At 51.3% G+C, this 15,599-nt stretch overlaps 1 protein-coding gene across 1 annotated transcript in view; it reads right to left on the bottom strand.

The window, feature by feature from the left end:
- The window catches only part of C6QH4orf54 (chromosome 6q C4orf54 homolog), a 55,626-nt gene extending 41,126 nt beyond the window's left edge, over window positions 1-14,500 (bottom strand). Inside the window, exon 1 of the mRNA XM_069630720.1 lies at window positions 10,043-14,500. Coding sequence (XP_069486821.1) covers window positions 10,053-14,369 — 4,317 coding nt within the window. The 5' untranslated portion in view covers window positions 14,370-14,500 and the 3' untranslated portion in view covers window positions 10,043-10,052. The remainder of the gene's footprint in view (window positions 1-10,042) is intronic.
- Between the last annotated feature and the right edge of the window lie 1,099 nt (window positions 14,501-15,599).

Below are 15,599 nucleotides of genomic sequence, written 5' to 3'. Positions count from 1 at the left end.
GGTAACTAAGGCGAGACTGCCAGTAACCCACGGGTAGCACTGGCGAGTTACTGGCAGACGCGTAATGAGGGCCAACGTCTTCTGGCCTAATCTCTTCATGCATTATTTTCCGCGGGACTTCACTTGTGTGCTCCTTTAGTTTAGGGCTCGTGCCATGTCCCTACAAGGACAATTTTCTTTGTCATTATTTGATATGTCCCAAGTGCAAATGGAAAGCTAGGACTCTCTGTTCCTGTGTTAAACTGTAACACAACTAAGTAATACATTTATCAGAGTTGGTACATTGTCAACAAAAACAAACGCAGGGCATTCACTTAAGAATCATGTCAGTAGGTGCACTCTGCCAAACACCCACTTCCTGATTGGCAACGTCGAAAAGAATGGCCTCCATTGAGAATGGCAGGACGTGCCATCCTGACGCTGGCCGGCCCTTGCATTAATTAATTGCTTTCATACATGTGTTGCTTTTCTCTTTCAACCATATTAAACTATCCCAACAACGCACCAACTTTTGCACTGGAATTAGTTTGCCTATTTCAATTACTTGTGTTTTTGTAAATAAGTTCCCGATGAGCAATGCCAATTTAAAAAGCTATAGAATTGCATTAAGGGCTCCAAACGCTTGACCGTCTCTTAAGTGATAATGTCAATGGATGTGCCTACCATTTCCTGATGGAGTGCCAACCCCAAGTCATGGCCAAAGCTCAGCCAGGTGATTACGGAAGTTGGAAGGCCATTACCGGGCATTACGGCCCACGCCCATGCCCAGTATCGTGATTAGCACCCGTCTCATCCCAAAATCATTAGTGATGCTAATATGGGTCACATGTGATTTGAACGAATGAAAAAATAAATTAACTTCTAATGGTTTTTGGAAGTGTGGGGAAACTCCCTGTTTCCCCACGCTTCCAACCCCACCCACCCCGAATCCCCTACACACCTTTTAACACTTTACCATATTCCCCATATATATATATATATATATATATATATATATATATATATATATATTTTTCTATATTTTTTCGCTATCCCTTCTATTTTATTTTTTCGTGAAAATCTCTGCTTACCACTAATATGTACTGAAAGTTAACCGCAGTTGGGTAAAAAGCAAAGGTGGCATGATGTGCACCGCACCTGTGCGGAAACAAGGGGCGTGGCGGGTTGCCGAGGAAAAGGAACGTCAAAGTGGGGCTCCCCTCTGCCAGGGTGGGGGCTCAGAAAAGGAATGGTGGCAGGGAGAAAGGGAAAAATGCCAGCCACCTTGGGCAAGGGCCTAGCAGAGTAATGGGCATGAGAAGATGAGGTATGGGAAAGGGCAAGATGGCAGCTAGAGGGAAAGCAGCCAATCACAGCGCTGGGGACACGGGCATGTCCCATAAGATAATGCCCATGTCCCCAGCATTGTGACTGATAGCGCCGCCATTGCGAGATGCTAATTAAAAGTTATCACCTAAGATTCAAGATCACTTTCCTCTTAATAAAACCACTTCCTCTACCTCTCTGCCCCCCGCCGGATCCAGGCCCAGTTTAACATACCGGAAATGGATACTCCTCTCGCTATTCAACTGCTTTGAACGTGCCTAGGTATCTCACCCTTCATTCATTGCTCTGCTGCTAGATTCATGCATTATAAGAATACCCCACACGATATTAATATAAAGCCAGCCACACTAATGTCACACATGGGACTAGACACCCAAAACTGGCGAGCCATGAGTTTCACTGAGTTCAAGGGCAAGTTTCTTAAACAATACCAGAAGAAAGGGCCCAGGGCGTAGGTAAAGCACCCCTAACATGTATGTATATGGTGAAACTGAAAAAAGAGGCATGTGATCCAGTTTTGAAAGGGCCAAGGAAAGTACAGTTGGAGAAGTTATTTCAAGGCTGTAAAAGAACATGGCATGTTCGCATATAGAGAAATTTGTTTCAATTGGACACCTAATGTTAAACAAGCATTGGCAAAGGCACTAGTTTGGGCTTTTGTGTAGGCATGGGATAGGCATCCTTCAGGCACTGCCATAATGATACTAGTTGGTCAAAAGATGTCAACAGCTGGAAAATAGTTTGAGTATTTGGGCATTTGTCATCAGTTCCTGGCAAATGACTACACAATAGATATACAGAAGCCAAAAGTGTTGCTGTTGCCAATGCTTGTTTTTAACATGACTTCAGTGCAAGGAAGAGATGCAGGGACACACATTTTGCTTATAAATCAAGTGGCCGAAGGCAGACTTAGTTGAGACATTTTTATTACACCAGGTGCACATTTAAAGTGGCAAGCCATGAACTCATAGAGGTCTGCTCAGAAATAATACTTGTGGGTCTCACAAGGTTTGATGTTACTGCATCATAGGGCTTGCTCAAAGAGATCTCATGTTGGTGTGTTTTAGGGTGTGGAGGGGCAGGAAGTGGGTGGGAATGGTGATAGGGATTAGCATGGCATGGCCAGCCCACAGGCTGTGTTTCCATCCTCTCATCCCATCTCCCTCCTATCTTTATTCCAACGTAATACTAATAACCAAAATTAAGAACTAGATTATTGTACTGAGAAAGTTTCAAGGACGAGATGGTTAATTACTTATAAGGAAGGGTTGAAGACTTACGAAATGATGACAGACTTGGCCAGTTGGGGATTCCCCCTACAGCGACTGGCTGCACCAATGACTGTTGTCACGCTGCAGTCCCTAAAGCCGCCCAAGACGCTTCGACCAGAGTTCCAGATCCACTGACCAGCACAGAGACAACGATTCTTGACCCTGAGCTGCTGTGTAGGCCAGCCTGCAGCCGTTCACCCAGCCTTGCTTGCCCAACTGCCTGCCGCCTGATACCCGCAGTTGTCTCCCATCTTGAACTCTGTCTGTTGTCTCGGTAGGATAGCTCAGGGGCAACATGATCGCCTTGGAAGCAAGACAACACGGTGCAACACAGGTTCGAGCCCCGGGTCCCCGCTTAGAAACCTCTGGGTATTAAGTGCGTTATAAATAACCTAGCATATTATCTGTAAAGCAAAACATCTGGGAACTGACTTGACGCTGTTGAGCATCAAGATCATCTCAAGCACCAGGTACATTGTGGTTCTGTCCTCCTGGTCCTTCTCCGAAGGGCCCTAGTGACATTTACGACCCCTTGCTCCGTTGGTCCTAAAACCAAATAACCTTGAATCATGAAGACTGATTGCTTTACTGACTACCCTCCTGTCAGTATCCACAGTGCATCCCTTTCCTTTGTGAAACTGTCTGTCCTCTGTGTTCCTTTACAGGGTGGCCTGTATTTTGTAATGTGCTAGAACTGTCTGTTGCAATAATAATAAAGCAGACATTTTTGTACAACCTTGACTGGACAGTCCCTTTTATCATTGGGTAATAATAGCATTTTCGCTGTATTGCAACTAACCAACGATCCGCGATCTTGCGGAGATAAGCCTGCCATTCCGTCTACGTTACCAAAATTGGACAAGGAGTTTTATAATTTCCTTGTGTTTCCAATCTGTTCGGATGCCTTCTGGTGTACTAGAGGTGTGGGTCCAATTGATGGTTTAGAAACGGATATTCATCTGTGGCACGCAAGTTGTTTCGTCACAGGTGTATTCAGGGATTCCTTGGGGTCTGTGTAGAACAGCGGCCCCCAGTGTCGCCAAACAGCAAGCCCTGCAGAATGACCAGCAATATAGAATGCAAATATATCTGCACAAAAATGCTCAGAATGCAAACAACTACTCAACATTACTGAAGACCACGAGGCAGGCTTCCCTGGCACCCACTGCAGACTTTCCACTCTGTTGCCAACTCTGCCCATGTTCACCTCTGCGGTGTGGGGATACTCCCTAAGGACTGTGCATGCAGCATGGACTAGCAACACGATATACCTAGCAGACTCTTTCTGGCGCTGGGGCTTTTTGTCTCCGCTCCAAATTCTGTGAAACATCCCTACATGGGTTGTGACTTGCCAGAAATACAGAAATTGCATCCCTGGTGCAAAATCACAATCTCCTGTTCTAATGTGCCATTTTCAGTGTGCAATAAAAGCTTTGCTCTCTGGCATCAATGCATACGCAAATATACCGTATCCAAATGTCGGTAAGCACAGTAAAAAAGGCTGGATAACACAGAATCCAGCATTTTGCTATGTTTGCCATTTCCAACATTGGTTATCTGGCATACACACTATGGTATCTGGCATTTTCTAAGCGGAACGGTTCACTTACTGGCAGTGTGAGAAAACTGATAAAAGAATGTGGCAGATAATTAGGGTCCGGATAACAAATCTTTTACTGTAGTCGGCATGATTCTACATGTTATTTTTCATTCGGAACATTTCTGCCAGATTTAGAGTATGTTCAGGCAGGACTCCCCTCTGCCGCTTCGCCCCCATCGGTTCCATTTATCGAGTTCTCTTCGTTTCTCTACTCTGCAATTCCTGCCCTGCTTCCTCTTTCCTATCTGCCCCTCTGTCGAGAGCACCTGCTCTCCTACTGCATGCACCCCTTCCTGTGGCAATCCTCAGCAGGTCCTCCTTCCCCTCCACTCTGCCACCTCTCTCCCTTCATCGGACGCTTCTAGCCCTGGGTCTCCATTTCTAGATCTCTGCCTTGAGCAGTCTTGATTCAGGGGTTCCCCACTCTCCCATTACTTATCCCACAGCTACCAGCCACATGTACAGACTACTCTTCTTGTGACGTGCTTTGTTTTCACTTTATTCCCCCTTCGCAGTGCAGAAACCGGGCCGCATTTCCACAAATTTAGAATCCTTCAACAAAAAGTGTCTCGCTGGGTCAGAGTAAATCAAAAGCCTAGGCCTGAGCTGCAATGCAACAAACACTAGCATGCAGCGATCCGCTGTTAAGAGCATTTCGAGACTATCTCTCGAGCTAAGGCGAGCACTGCTCCGGTCTTTTTTGTTCTTGTTCCTTTTACATGTAAGCACATTTAAGGGTAAAACACGGTAAATGGCTATAGACACAACAGTGATTGGGTAACGGGAGTGGCTATGGTATGTGACATGTGTCTTATGCGGTGCAAATGCTGGCTGATTAGAGATGGGGGTGTAACATAAATCTGCACGCTGTGGGAAACACGGACTATAAGCAGGCGATTGTATCCTGCATTTTCATGCACTGTGTTTCTTTCATTCTTGATAGTACAGTTGTAAAACCAGGAGGAGTTTTTTTAGGCTCACATAACTCTGAAAACTCATAATTGTAGCCTTTCCTTCCGAATCTTTGTTCAAAGCGTAACTACAAAGGTTTATATATTGTCAGGTTGGTTTATAATGTAATTTGTGCACATTTAAAATCATCTTTATAAAAATGAGTGTTCTTTTAACCCTGTATTTTTCTACACTTTTTAAAAGTGTGTCATGCACCTGCCATGACGACAACTCGACCTCGACCTCTGGCCAATTGCTTTGGGAATCAGATAAAGGTGGGTTGAGAGCTTGGAGGAATGGCAGACTCCTGCGCTATTGTTTATTCTGGTCGAGTGATTAGTTGAATCCTGCAGCATGGTACATGGTTTGCTTGGGAAAAAGCTCAGACATTCCCAAAGGTAGAGTATGCACGAGTGGGTAGGGAAACCTTGTTGGTAATGGCGCTGGATTACGTTTACATCCTGGATATGGCTTCTTAGATAAGAAGGTCAGTACACCTTGTCTTGGTTCACAATTTGTTTTTAATTATTTGTAACTTTATATTGTGTGACCGTTATCCTAGCACGTACAGTGCTAGTTGCATGTCAGAAGAGCCAATACGTGTTTTGGCCGAAGGCTTTGTCAAGGCAGAATAGGCAATTGGTGGAGGTCCTTGTGCAAGGAGGTGGAAGGCCACGGGATGGTTAGGAATTCTGGTCCTGCATAGGAGAGGGTGGATAGCCACTGGGGATCCGAGCCTGAGTTAGTAGTCTGCACAGTGGCGGCCTTCAGGCCTGATTGCCGCCACTGTGCTTTGGGAATCAGTCTTTTGTATCTGCTGTCTGAGTCCCAGAACATTACTGCTGACCTACTGGAACAGCTTCTCAAACAAAGCCGCCCGCTCCAAAATGAGAACTCTAACATTAAGCTATATGATCCCCTCTCACAAACAAGCAGTGGCCAAAGCAAGAGCTTTACTCCTGAACAAAAGAAGCATTCCCACTAACTAACCACCATGTTTCACCAAATAACTTTACCACGGAAGCAAGCAAGCAATTATCTGCCACCCTTGGCCTTCTAAACACGATCGCTGTTGCTAGGATACAGGAGCAGGTGTGTTACCGCTATTCTCCAAGAGTAACTCCTCTCCACTTCCCCAGAGGCCAAACCAATATCCAGGGGTGGACTGGCCCATAGGGAACTCTGGAGATTTCCCGACGGGCCTCTGCACCCTGGGCCTCTTTTGTGTGGTATTTCCACATTGTCTCATAGGAAAAGCATTGGATTGCTGAAAATGTGTCATATGGGGCCACTTTGAAAATTATTTCCAGGGCCTCTTTTGGTCCCCAGTAATTATTTCCTGGGCCTCTTTTAGTTCCCAGTCCAGCCCTGCCAATATGCCTTCTACACGTTATGGAGGCAGCCTCCACTCCCGCACAGTTCCTGCTCTGGCACAGTCTCTGCCCTGGGAACATTTGTGCCACAGAATCAACACAGAGGTTGGTGGGGTGGCAGGGATGTAGTGTGATCGGGTACCTGACAGGACTTCAGTCAAACAGGGTCACTACAGGTTTTGCGGTGTGGGAAAAGTGCCAGTAAAAGTGGCAGAAATTCCGTTAGGGACACTTTTCCAGCACCGCAAAACTAGAGGTTTGCCGGTGAGGGTCAGTGATTGACCTCCAGCCAAGAGCCGTAGGTAAATCAGGACCCCACCAGCAAAATAACTGCCAAGCATCTGTGATATCCTGGACATTCTGGAATATCACGCGCCGGTAACGGTAGGTCCGTTTGCCTGCATCCCACCTGATGACCCCCAAACTCTTTTTAAGAGGGAAGAAATATAATGGTGGGCTACATGTGGCATCTTTAGTCGTGCGTCTACAATACATTATTGTATGTGCAAGAAGGAAATTGAACCTATGAGCGCTGTGTCAGGCGCTCCCTGGTGGGGGGAGGCGTGTGTGTGTGTGTACATCCCAGCCCCTCCCCCGGCTGAATAGTAGACAAGAAGGTTAGAAAACCAACCTGTGCCATTTTTTTGCAACTGTGGTGCCTGCCTTCTGGGATTGTTTATCTGTACAGTGAGGTTTGATGGACCTGTTATTTCGGCCCCAAATGCCTCCTTCCTGGACCTCTATGGTTTTTCTGTCCCAGCAGCACTATGGCATCGCAAAACCTGCGCCTTGACACAAATTCAAAACTAAAATGTTATCCTGCCAAGAGCAAATAGTCTAAAATCTACAGGATACCAATCCTGTGGCGCAGTGTGTGCTCCAACTGCATCCCGCCTCAACCTCGAGGCTGCAGCCAATGTCCCCACTGAGAGCGGAAATGCTGGTCCTTAATGCTGAAGCGAGTTTGCCATATTACAAGACCAACAGGGAGGATGTGCAGTGTCCAAAACTGCACAATAAACTGCTAAACCTGTTCGACAGGTTTAGCCCAGAGCTTCCGGTGTGGAGTGGATTCACGCAGCAGCGCAACAGAGATGGCTCGTGGGAGGTGATGTCGCCGAACCTCATGAGATGAAGTTTGGACAATAGTGGTATTGCAGAAGCTTTGCACTGGTACAAGTGCCATTAGCAGCCAAGCAAATACAGCCATGTTGCAAAACACATACCATGCCACTAGGTATTTGTTTCCTTCTTCGAGTGGCAATGTGGCACCTAAGCGTCACTCGCCCGGAGCTCTATAAAGCAACCATTGCAGGGTGGGCACAGTGCAGGTGAAATGGGTGCTGTATAATCTGCCAAACATAGGTGGGGGCGGTCCTATGGGTTCAATAAGGAGATGGGTTCAGTACCGCCTCGCACAAGAGGCCTTCAGGAGGTTGTGAGTGGCCTTGGGGTTGTTTTCTTTCGCTGTGCTCTGCCAGAGAACACATTAATGCTAGTAACTAATTGTAAAGTGATAAACAGTCCGACATACAGCTGCAATGCGCTTGCTTGCATTCGTTCTCTAAGCTGAGGGCCAGAGCAATAGCCTTCTTTTCTGAACATCTATGTATGCTTCAGGGTAGATAACTGTGTCCCAACTCACTTTACTCATTCCACCTTTTAGTGCAGCACCCCAATAATAGCCAAGAGAGTTCCACAGCTTTATTGGGGGTCTCATGGCGGCTATCCCTTATTTTCTGTCATAGTCAAACACACGTACTCCCCACCTAAGGTATAAAGACCATTGAAGGTGACCTTGCAGCACTGGTCATCTCTACTCAAGCATAATGTTATTTTCGTGCAATGCAATGTGCATTCATGTTATCTGCCTATAATGTAGAGTTTATCAGTTCAGAATATGGCCATCAAATTTCCAGACATTTGGCCTGATTATGAGGTTGGCGGTAGCACCAACGTCGGCTGGCCGCCAACCCTGTAACACTGTTACCGGCGCTTGACATCCCGGTGCTACTGGGATATCAGAAGGGGTGGCGGTACGGTTATTTTCCATTCCCATGAAGTCCCGTGCGGCTCTATGGGAATTGGGAAACCTGGAGCACTGTTAGTAACGGTGCTGGTGCTTCAGGGAAAAGCATGCCGGTAGGAGCCTGAACTCCCGGCAGGTGATGCCTGCCTGGAGTCCAATGCTCAGACTGCAAAACTTACCGGTTGGCAGTCCGGAAAGGGTGCAGGTACCTTGCTACCGGCACCTTTATTTCCATACCACCAACCTTATAACGAGGCCCATTCTATCATCTGGAGGCCATGAAAATGGTTCTTATACGCTATACAAATATCACATAAAATTAACTACTACATCGATGCAATTCCATCCAGAGATGGAATTAATTCTAAAATTGACATTTCTAACTCTATTTCAAGTTGTTTTCATTGGACTCACTGGAGCATCATCACTTTATGTGTTCAATAAACACCTGGCCAATGTTATGCCATGCATAGCCGAAACATAGAGACCAGTCTACCCCAATGCCTTTACATTGCATGCTATGGCTTGGCCTGCATTCCTGTGTTCTTGCAGTGGCACGGCCCTTCCAGACTGGGAGCTGCATTCCAAAGCATGTCAACCTATGCCAGGGGTCTGCAGCCTTTGGCTCTCCTGATGTTTTCCTCCCTAGCCAGCAGAATAAATGAGATGGGGTCATGGGAGTTGTATTCCAAAACATCTGGAGAGCTGCAGGTTGTAGACGCCTAATGTATGGGCAGTTTCGATCCTGGATAAGCATTGGGGGCCAGCACCTGAAAGACTTATGGGCTGACTTTACTAATAGTCCTCCATTCTGAAGATGAATGCCGATTTTGAAGACCACCAATGAAGCAGGAGCTTAATATGGGCACCATGTGAATAATTGGGTGCAGCAGTATTGGGTATGTTATGCTGGGGTTCTAGGCTAGTGTTCAGATTTGCATGTGTTTGTTACATTGCTTTTTGGGACATTAACTATGTGACTTTGAAAAAGAACCTATCGTAAAACCGGTATACAATTTCAGGTGGATGTGATCTAAATTCTTCCAAGCTCTTTATGATACTACTAGGTTTAGGGTGATTTGGTCGAAAATATTTGGTCAAATGAGAATTCATTGAATTTTCTTTTTTTTGACAGGTTGATTTTTCCACATATAAATGCAGGGGGAGACCCCCACAGCCCCATCCCTTAAACTCTCTACATTAATTATTTCCTGACCCCCCCACAACCGCAACACATATGTGGCAAAATTCACCCAAAATACTTCGACAAACTCTGCTTCGACCAAATATACTGCGGCAAAACCTCCCATTCCCATGCTACTAAGCTCCAAAGAGAGGTGGTTGGAAGTTAAGCACCTGTTACTTTTGACTTCTCTGCATGGCTCTGGTCGGAGGAGCGGGGCGGCGGTTATACCGCACATAGCATAGTCGGTGATGTTCTCATGTGGATGGCCTAGGTGGAGGATGGCTCATGGCATGCAAGAAGACTCACCATTGCTTTCTCATCTGTGCTCCACCACAAACCTCATGGTTGTGCCATCAAAGGATGGTGGGGCAATGATTCGAGGCCCGGGCTGCTGCTGAGACGTGATGCTGATCACAGGCTTCAATTCTGGGTACCCAGTGGCACCCCTGTCCTGCTGATGGTTAGTCTGAGCCTGGGGTTTCCCCGTCGGCATATAGTAAGGGCTATCAGCAAAGCCCCTTGACTCCCCCTGCTGCCCACCTTGGTCTCGGAAGTTCCCCATGTCATAGCTCTGGTCGCTTCCTGGGTGTGAGATCTGGCTCTGCAGGGTGGGCAGCACAGCCGCGGCAGTGGTAGGTAGAAAACTTGGGCAGATCATATAGGTGGCACCATAGGCACCGGGGCTGAGTGCCATGGGTGACATGGGGAGGTGCATGGGTGTCACAGGCTGTTGGGGTACAGGTACATCTACATACTGTCCAGTCTCTGGGTCAAACAGCCTGCGGCGGGCGGGGGGCGTTGGGGTGTCCAGCATGAAGTACTGTCCGGTGGCCAGGTCCAGAAGCAGCCTACGTTGCGCACCTTGAGGCTGCAGCAACTCTGGGGGCACTGCCGTCAGTGGTGGGGAGAAGATGAGTTGAGTAGCAGGCCCTCCTGGCAGCAGCGGCGTCAGACAGGGCTGCTGTTGTTGGTAGATGGTAGCTACAGGAGGAGGAGCGGGCTCGACAGTAGGGGCCCTCGAGGGCGCATTGCTCTCGTTTCTGCCACGCATGTCCAGGTTCCGTCGTGGGGGACTCCCACTCTGGGTCTTAGCAACAAAGTGTGCCGGTTTGCAGACAGTTGTTGCAGTGGTTGGGGCAGGTTCTACCTTGTTCTTGGCCGGCATGCTCAAGTAATTCTCGCAGTCAGCACTCAACTGGCGGGTGGGAGGAGGCCCCCTGCTGGCTTGGGGCTTCTGCCCCTCGTCTAGAGACAGAGACTGGGCAAGTCTGAGTGGTCGAGGACCTGGGGACCTGTTGCTTCTCTGGTTGCTGAGAGGCTCTTGTTGCTGTTGGTTCTTGGCGGTGGAAGTGGGGGCCGTCCGGTGTGATGTGCTGAAATTGCTCATGTTCTTGCCGACTCCACTGCTGGGAAGCTGTTGTGGCTGGGCTTTCACGGGCTCCCTCTCTGCCTTGCAGGGAGGTATAAGGCGGCCGGGACTCTGTATCTGGGACTTGCTGGTGGTGGCGGCTTTGCAGTTGCTACTCTCCGCTCCGGGATGGGAGTTCCTGCGAGGCAGTGGCATAAGGTCGGGCGTGCGAATTGTCTCTTGACTTTTGCCTCCATGGGGCCACTGTGCACCACCCTGTACCTCGCCCTTACCCTCCTCACTGGCAATGAGGGACAGCACATGGCTTCCAGACAGTGCTGTGCCTCCTGCCTGGGCAGCCTCTAATGGGTCACCCTCGCTGCGACGCCGCCACTCTCGCTTATCGAAGACATAGAGCTGCTCCATGGTCTTCACTGCGGCTGTCAACTTGTCCAGAGCCTGGTGACCAGGACCTGTAGGGATTGGTGGGGATGAGTCCTTTGGCTCTCCGACAGCAGGCTTCGCTGTCTCAGACTTCTCTTCCTGTTGCTGCTGCCGCCATTTGCAGGCCTTAGAGACGATCTTGACTACAGGCATCCTTGGGCCACTCTTGTTAGGTGCGATGGTGGCCACGGGCAGCCTACCGGAGGCACGGTGCACCAGTATAGTGTCTGGGGAGGAGGGACGCACAAGGGCTGGAGTCGCGTCCTCCTTGTTCTTGACTGCTTGGCAGGTTATGACTATAGGTGAGGGGGTAGTGCCGGCTCCCTTGACGCCAGTCTCCTCCGAGTTGTATGAGCTCTTCATAAGCTTCCTGACATCACGCACCTGGTGCAGCGGTCCTGGGGTCTTGTTGGGCTTACTTTCTCGGACATCCCGCACCAAAAATTGAGGCATCTTCTCCAGCAGCTCGCTCTTTGATGGGGAGACAGGTGTCTGGCTTTTCATTTCCTCTGCGGCCCTGACCAGGCTTGGGGTCAGCAGTTTGGCGATGCTGAAAGGATTGCTTCCGGCGGCGGCTCCCACCTTGACTTTGGCTGTAGTCTGACTCACTTTGACCTCAGGTGCTGCCTTGGGAGTGGTGCGAGCAGCTGCCATGGGGACCGCGAAGATGTCGCCGTTGAATTCTTCCCTGCGTTTGAAGCAAGTTTGGTGTGCGTAAGTTGAGGCAGAGTACTTTGTGGCCTGCTTCTCCGGTTGACTTTCTCTGGGAGTTGACTGGATCCCTGGCACGTAGAGGCTGGACAGCTTGGTGGCCCGGCTAGACGAGGTCTGACCCAGGTTGGCCTTCACATCGTTCCCGAGGGGGATCTTAATTCTGCTTTGCACTGCCACTTTTTCCTCCATGATCTTCTGCTCTAACTTCTGTATCTCCTTCTCCTTCCAAGATCGGAAGGCGCTGTGCTGACTGCGCAGCAAGGTCGCCTTGGCCGCCTCGGCTGCACTCCTCCGTGCTGCACCTGCTGCTTCAGCATGGGAACACTCCGCCGTAGGCGACTTCAGGGCTGCGTTGCCCCGTGGCTGAGGTGCCGACTCCTTCCTGGAAGTGGCTGGCTTCTCTTCTGCAAAGTCCTCCAGGGTGGCCACGCTGTACTCGGAATCCACTTCTGAGTGGCGCGAGATCTGCCTCTGTAAGCCTCCCACTGAACACCTCTCACTCAACTCCTCAAAGTCCTTGGAGGTCAGGGAGCTGGAGAGGGCCACCTTGGAGGTGTCGGTGAGCTCCCCTCGCTCCATCTTGAACTCCTGCTCCAGCTGCATCTTCTTGGAGATGACATTCTGCAGCAGGTTTGAGGCGAACACGGACTTTTTGTGCTCCATGCTGTCTGCAGAGTCCCCGGCTGGGCAGCTTGGCTTGCAACTGGTCTGGGCCTCCTTCCCTGGCTCGCTCGGCCGCTGCTCCGCTTCTGTCACGTCCCCCTGCTTGGGCACTGACCCCACTTCCTTCCAGGGCAGCACGGGTCCACTGGCTGCGATGTGGCTCAGGCTAACGGTCTCGCTCAGGGTCACCAGCCGGGCCCCCGCGCCTGCCGTGTGCTTCTCCGCCTGCAGCCCACTCAGCACCAGCTCCAGGGACTGACTGGTCTTCACGGCGTCGATGTGAATGTTGCTTTTGGTGGTGGCGCCGCACTTCTGCTGCTGGGCGTCTTTCGGAGCCGCCCCGCCTCCAGCCCAGTCCAGGTAGCCCGACCACGGCCCGAGTCCGGTGCTTTGCTCCGAGGCCGACGAGGCGCTAGAGCTGAAGCTGAGCGCCTCGAAATAGGGATAGGCCAGGCTGCGAAAGGCGCGGGAGGTCAGGTTGCGCACCTCCTTGTCGGCGTCGTCTAGTTCACTGACGGCGCTGGAGGCGCCACTGGAGCAGCCGGCCCCCCGCACGGCCACCACCTGCCGCCGGCCTTGGTCATGCGCCAGGCGGCCGCCCTCGGGGGCTCTGAAGGCGCACAGGCTCATGTCTGGCGCTCTCTGGGCAGCGGGGGCGCTGTGCGGCTCCCTGAACACAGTCTCATTTATAGCCCAGGGGGCGGCGGTGATTGATAGGCGGACCTGAGCCGGCGGGCTGCTGCTCTCCCAGCTCTTGGGCCGCCCTTCCCCGGGGGTGTCGCTCTCAGAGTGGGTGCCGCTGTGCGGTTCGACACTGCTGCTGGGCATGTCGGTGCTGCTCTCCCGCCAGCGGCAGGGCTCGCTGGCGGTGGTGCTGACATAGCTGTCGCCCCCCTCGGTCTGGGTATCCTCCAGGGTGCAGTCGCTGTCAAAGGAGGCGTATTCCAGCAGCGAGCGGCAGGGGGAGCCCTGGGGCAGCCCCCAGCTGTCCGGCTCCGGGCCAGAGTCGGCGTCGTGGTCCAGCTCGCACAGCTGGATCTGGTGGGTGGTGATGAAGTGCGCCTCCTCTTGGTCGGGGCTGAACCCGGCAGCCCTCTCCGCCTTCTCGCCCCTCTCCTCTGCTGGGCTCATGTCGATGCACTCGGTGTCCTCGTCGCTGGAGCCGCTGTAGGGGGAATAACAGGTCCAGGCACCGGGGCCACCGTTGCTGGTGCAGCCTGGGGTGTTTGAGGCGCCGGAGAGCGGGGCTGGGGCGGTGGCCTGCCCGCCCTGCTCAGCCGGACATCCCGGCGCCCCATGTGGAAGGGCCAGCCGCTCTCCACTCCCGCGGCCGCCCAGACTGGGCATGTCCATGGCCGACTCAGTGCCCTCTGCGGGCACTTGTCCCTTGCCTTGCCCAGCTCTCTCCTGGCTGCGGGCACCCGTTGGTGCCGGCGGGGGCTCTGCCGGTGCCTGCTCCTTCATCTCTGCGGCCTCGCCAGCCTCCGGCACCGGTGTGAAGGGGACTCCTCGCAGCCGCGTGTCCGGCCCTCTGCCCTGCCACCGCCGCACTGGCACCGGGCGCTGTCAGTCTGCGTGCCAGCAGTAATAGAAGGAGCCGCCGCGGCGGGGCCGACCCCCAGACAGCCGCAAATATAGGGAAAGCATATGGAATCCCGTCCCGAAGGGGCAGTGCACGTCACCTCGCGGGCATCCTCAGGGGAAACCCCGGCCCGCACATAGCGTGAGGGCAGCACATGGCCGCTGCCACGGGCTCGCCTGCCAGTCTGCCCACGTGCACTAGGTTTACACTTTTTGCCTTAACTAACCTCATTTCATTTCTACATTCCAAACAAATGTATCTTGTGCATTACAAAATGGAGATACTTCGGCATTGGAGATTATTTTTACAGCCCCGAATCCGATCTGCTGCCCCGAATAACTCGGGGGAGGATTGTGTTTGCCCTGTGATGTTGACAACGATCAGCTATAAATCCCTCGCACAGAGGCGTTGCCGGGGGATGGGGAGTGGCAAGGGGGGGCTAAGGGGGCTATAGCCCCCTGGTCTTTTGGTTGTAGCCCCGGATAAAATCTCAGGGGCTACAACCAAAGGCTAGCTAGCCCCGAGTCCCGACAGTTCCAACATTAGTGTAGCCCGGCTCTTTTCCCGACCTAGCAACACCCAGTAGTCAGAGCCAAGGGAGACCCGACAGCATGGACGCCGCGTCCGTACCCTGGCCCATAGGCCGCCCATAGGCCGCGCAGAGCAGGGGCCCTGCGTCCGATTTAAGGGACCAGGAGCTTCCCTTTTCTTCTAATGGCCGCTGCTTCCATTGCCTCGTCGAAAGTCCGGATTTGGGCACAGCATTCATTTTTAGACTAGTTAACCAGTCTCCTCGTTCGCGGACGCTTCCGTGCAATAGTGAGGACATTCGTGTAATTCTTCCATCGTTTAAAATCCTAATTTCTGCACACGGAGTCACAAGATTTAAAAACATACATTTTAGCAAAAAGTCCCGATGAGGCGTTTAATGCACTTTTGCTGGTGTACTTGAGGCAGCAGCTTTTTCACCCAGATGCTATATTTTGTCACCAGTGGTTGCTGTGCAATATTCAAACACCTCAGACCCACTTCTCACCCATCAGGCTTTCCGTTTTACCTGCACATTATTGTTCCTTTTCTCTCAATAACGGGGCTTCTTTACTTGGAATCTA

Source organism: Ambystoma mexicanum, chromosome 6q, assembly GCF_040938575.1.
Source record: "Ambystoma mexicanum isolate Mex_15411 chromosome 6q, UKY_AmexF1_1, whole genome shotgun sequence".
Taxonomy (NCBI): domain Eukaryota; kingdom Metazoa; phylum Chordata; class Amphibia; order Caudata; family Ambystomatidae; genus Ambystoma; species Ambystoma mexicanum.
This window is presented reverse-complemented; position numbering and strand designations above follow the sequence as displayed.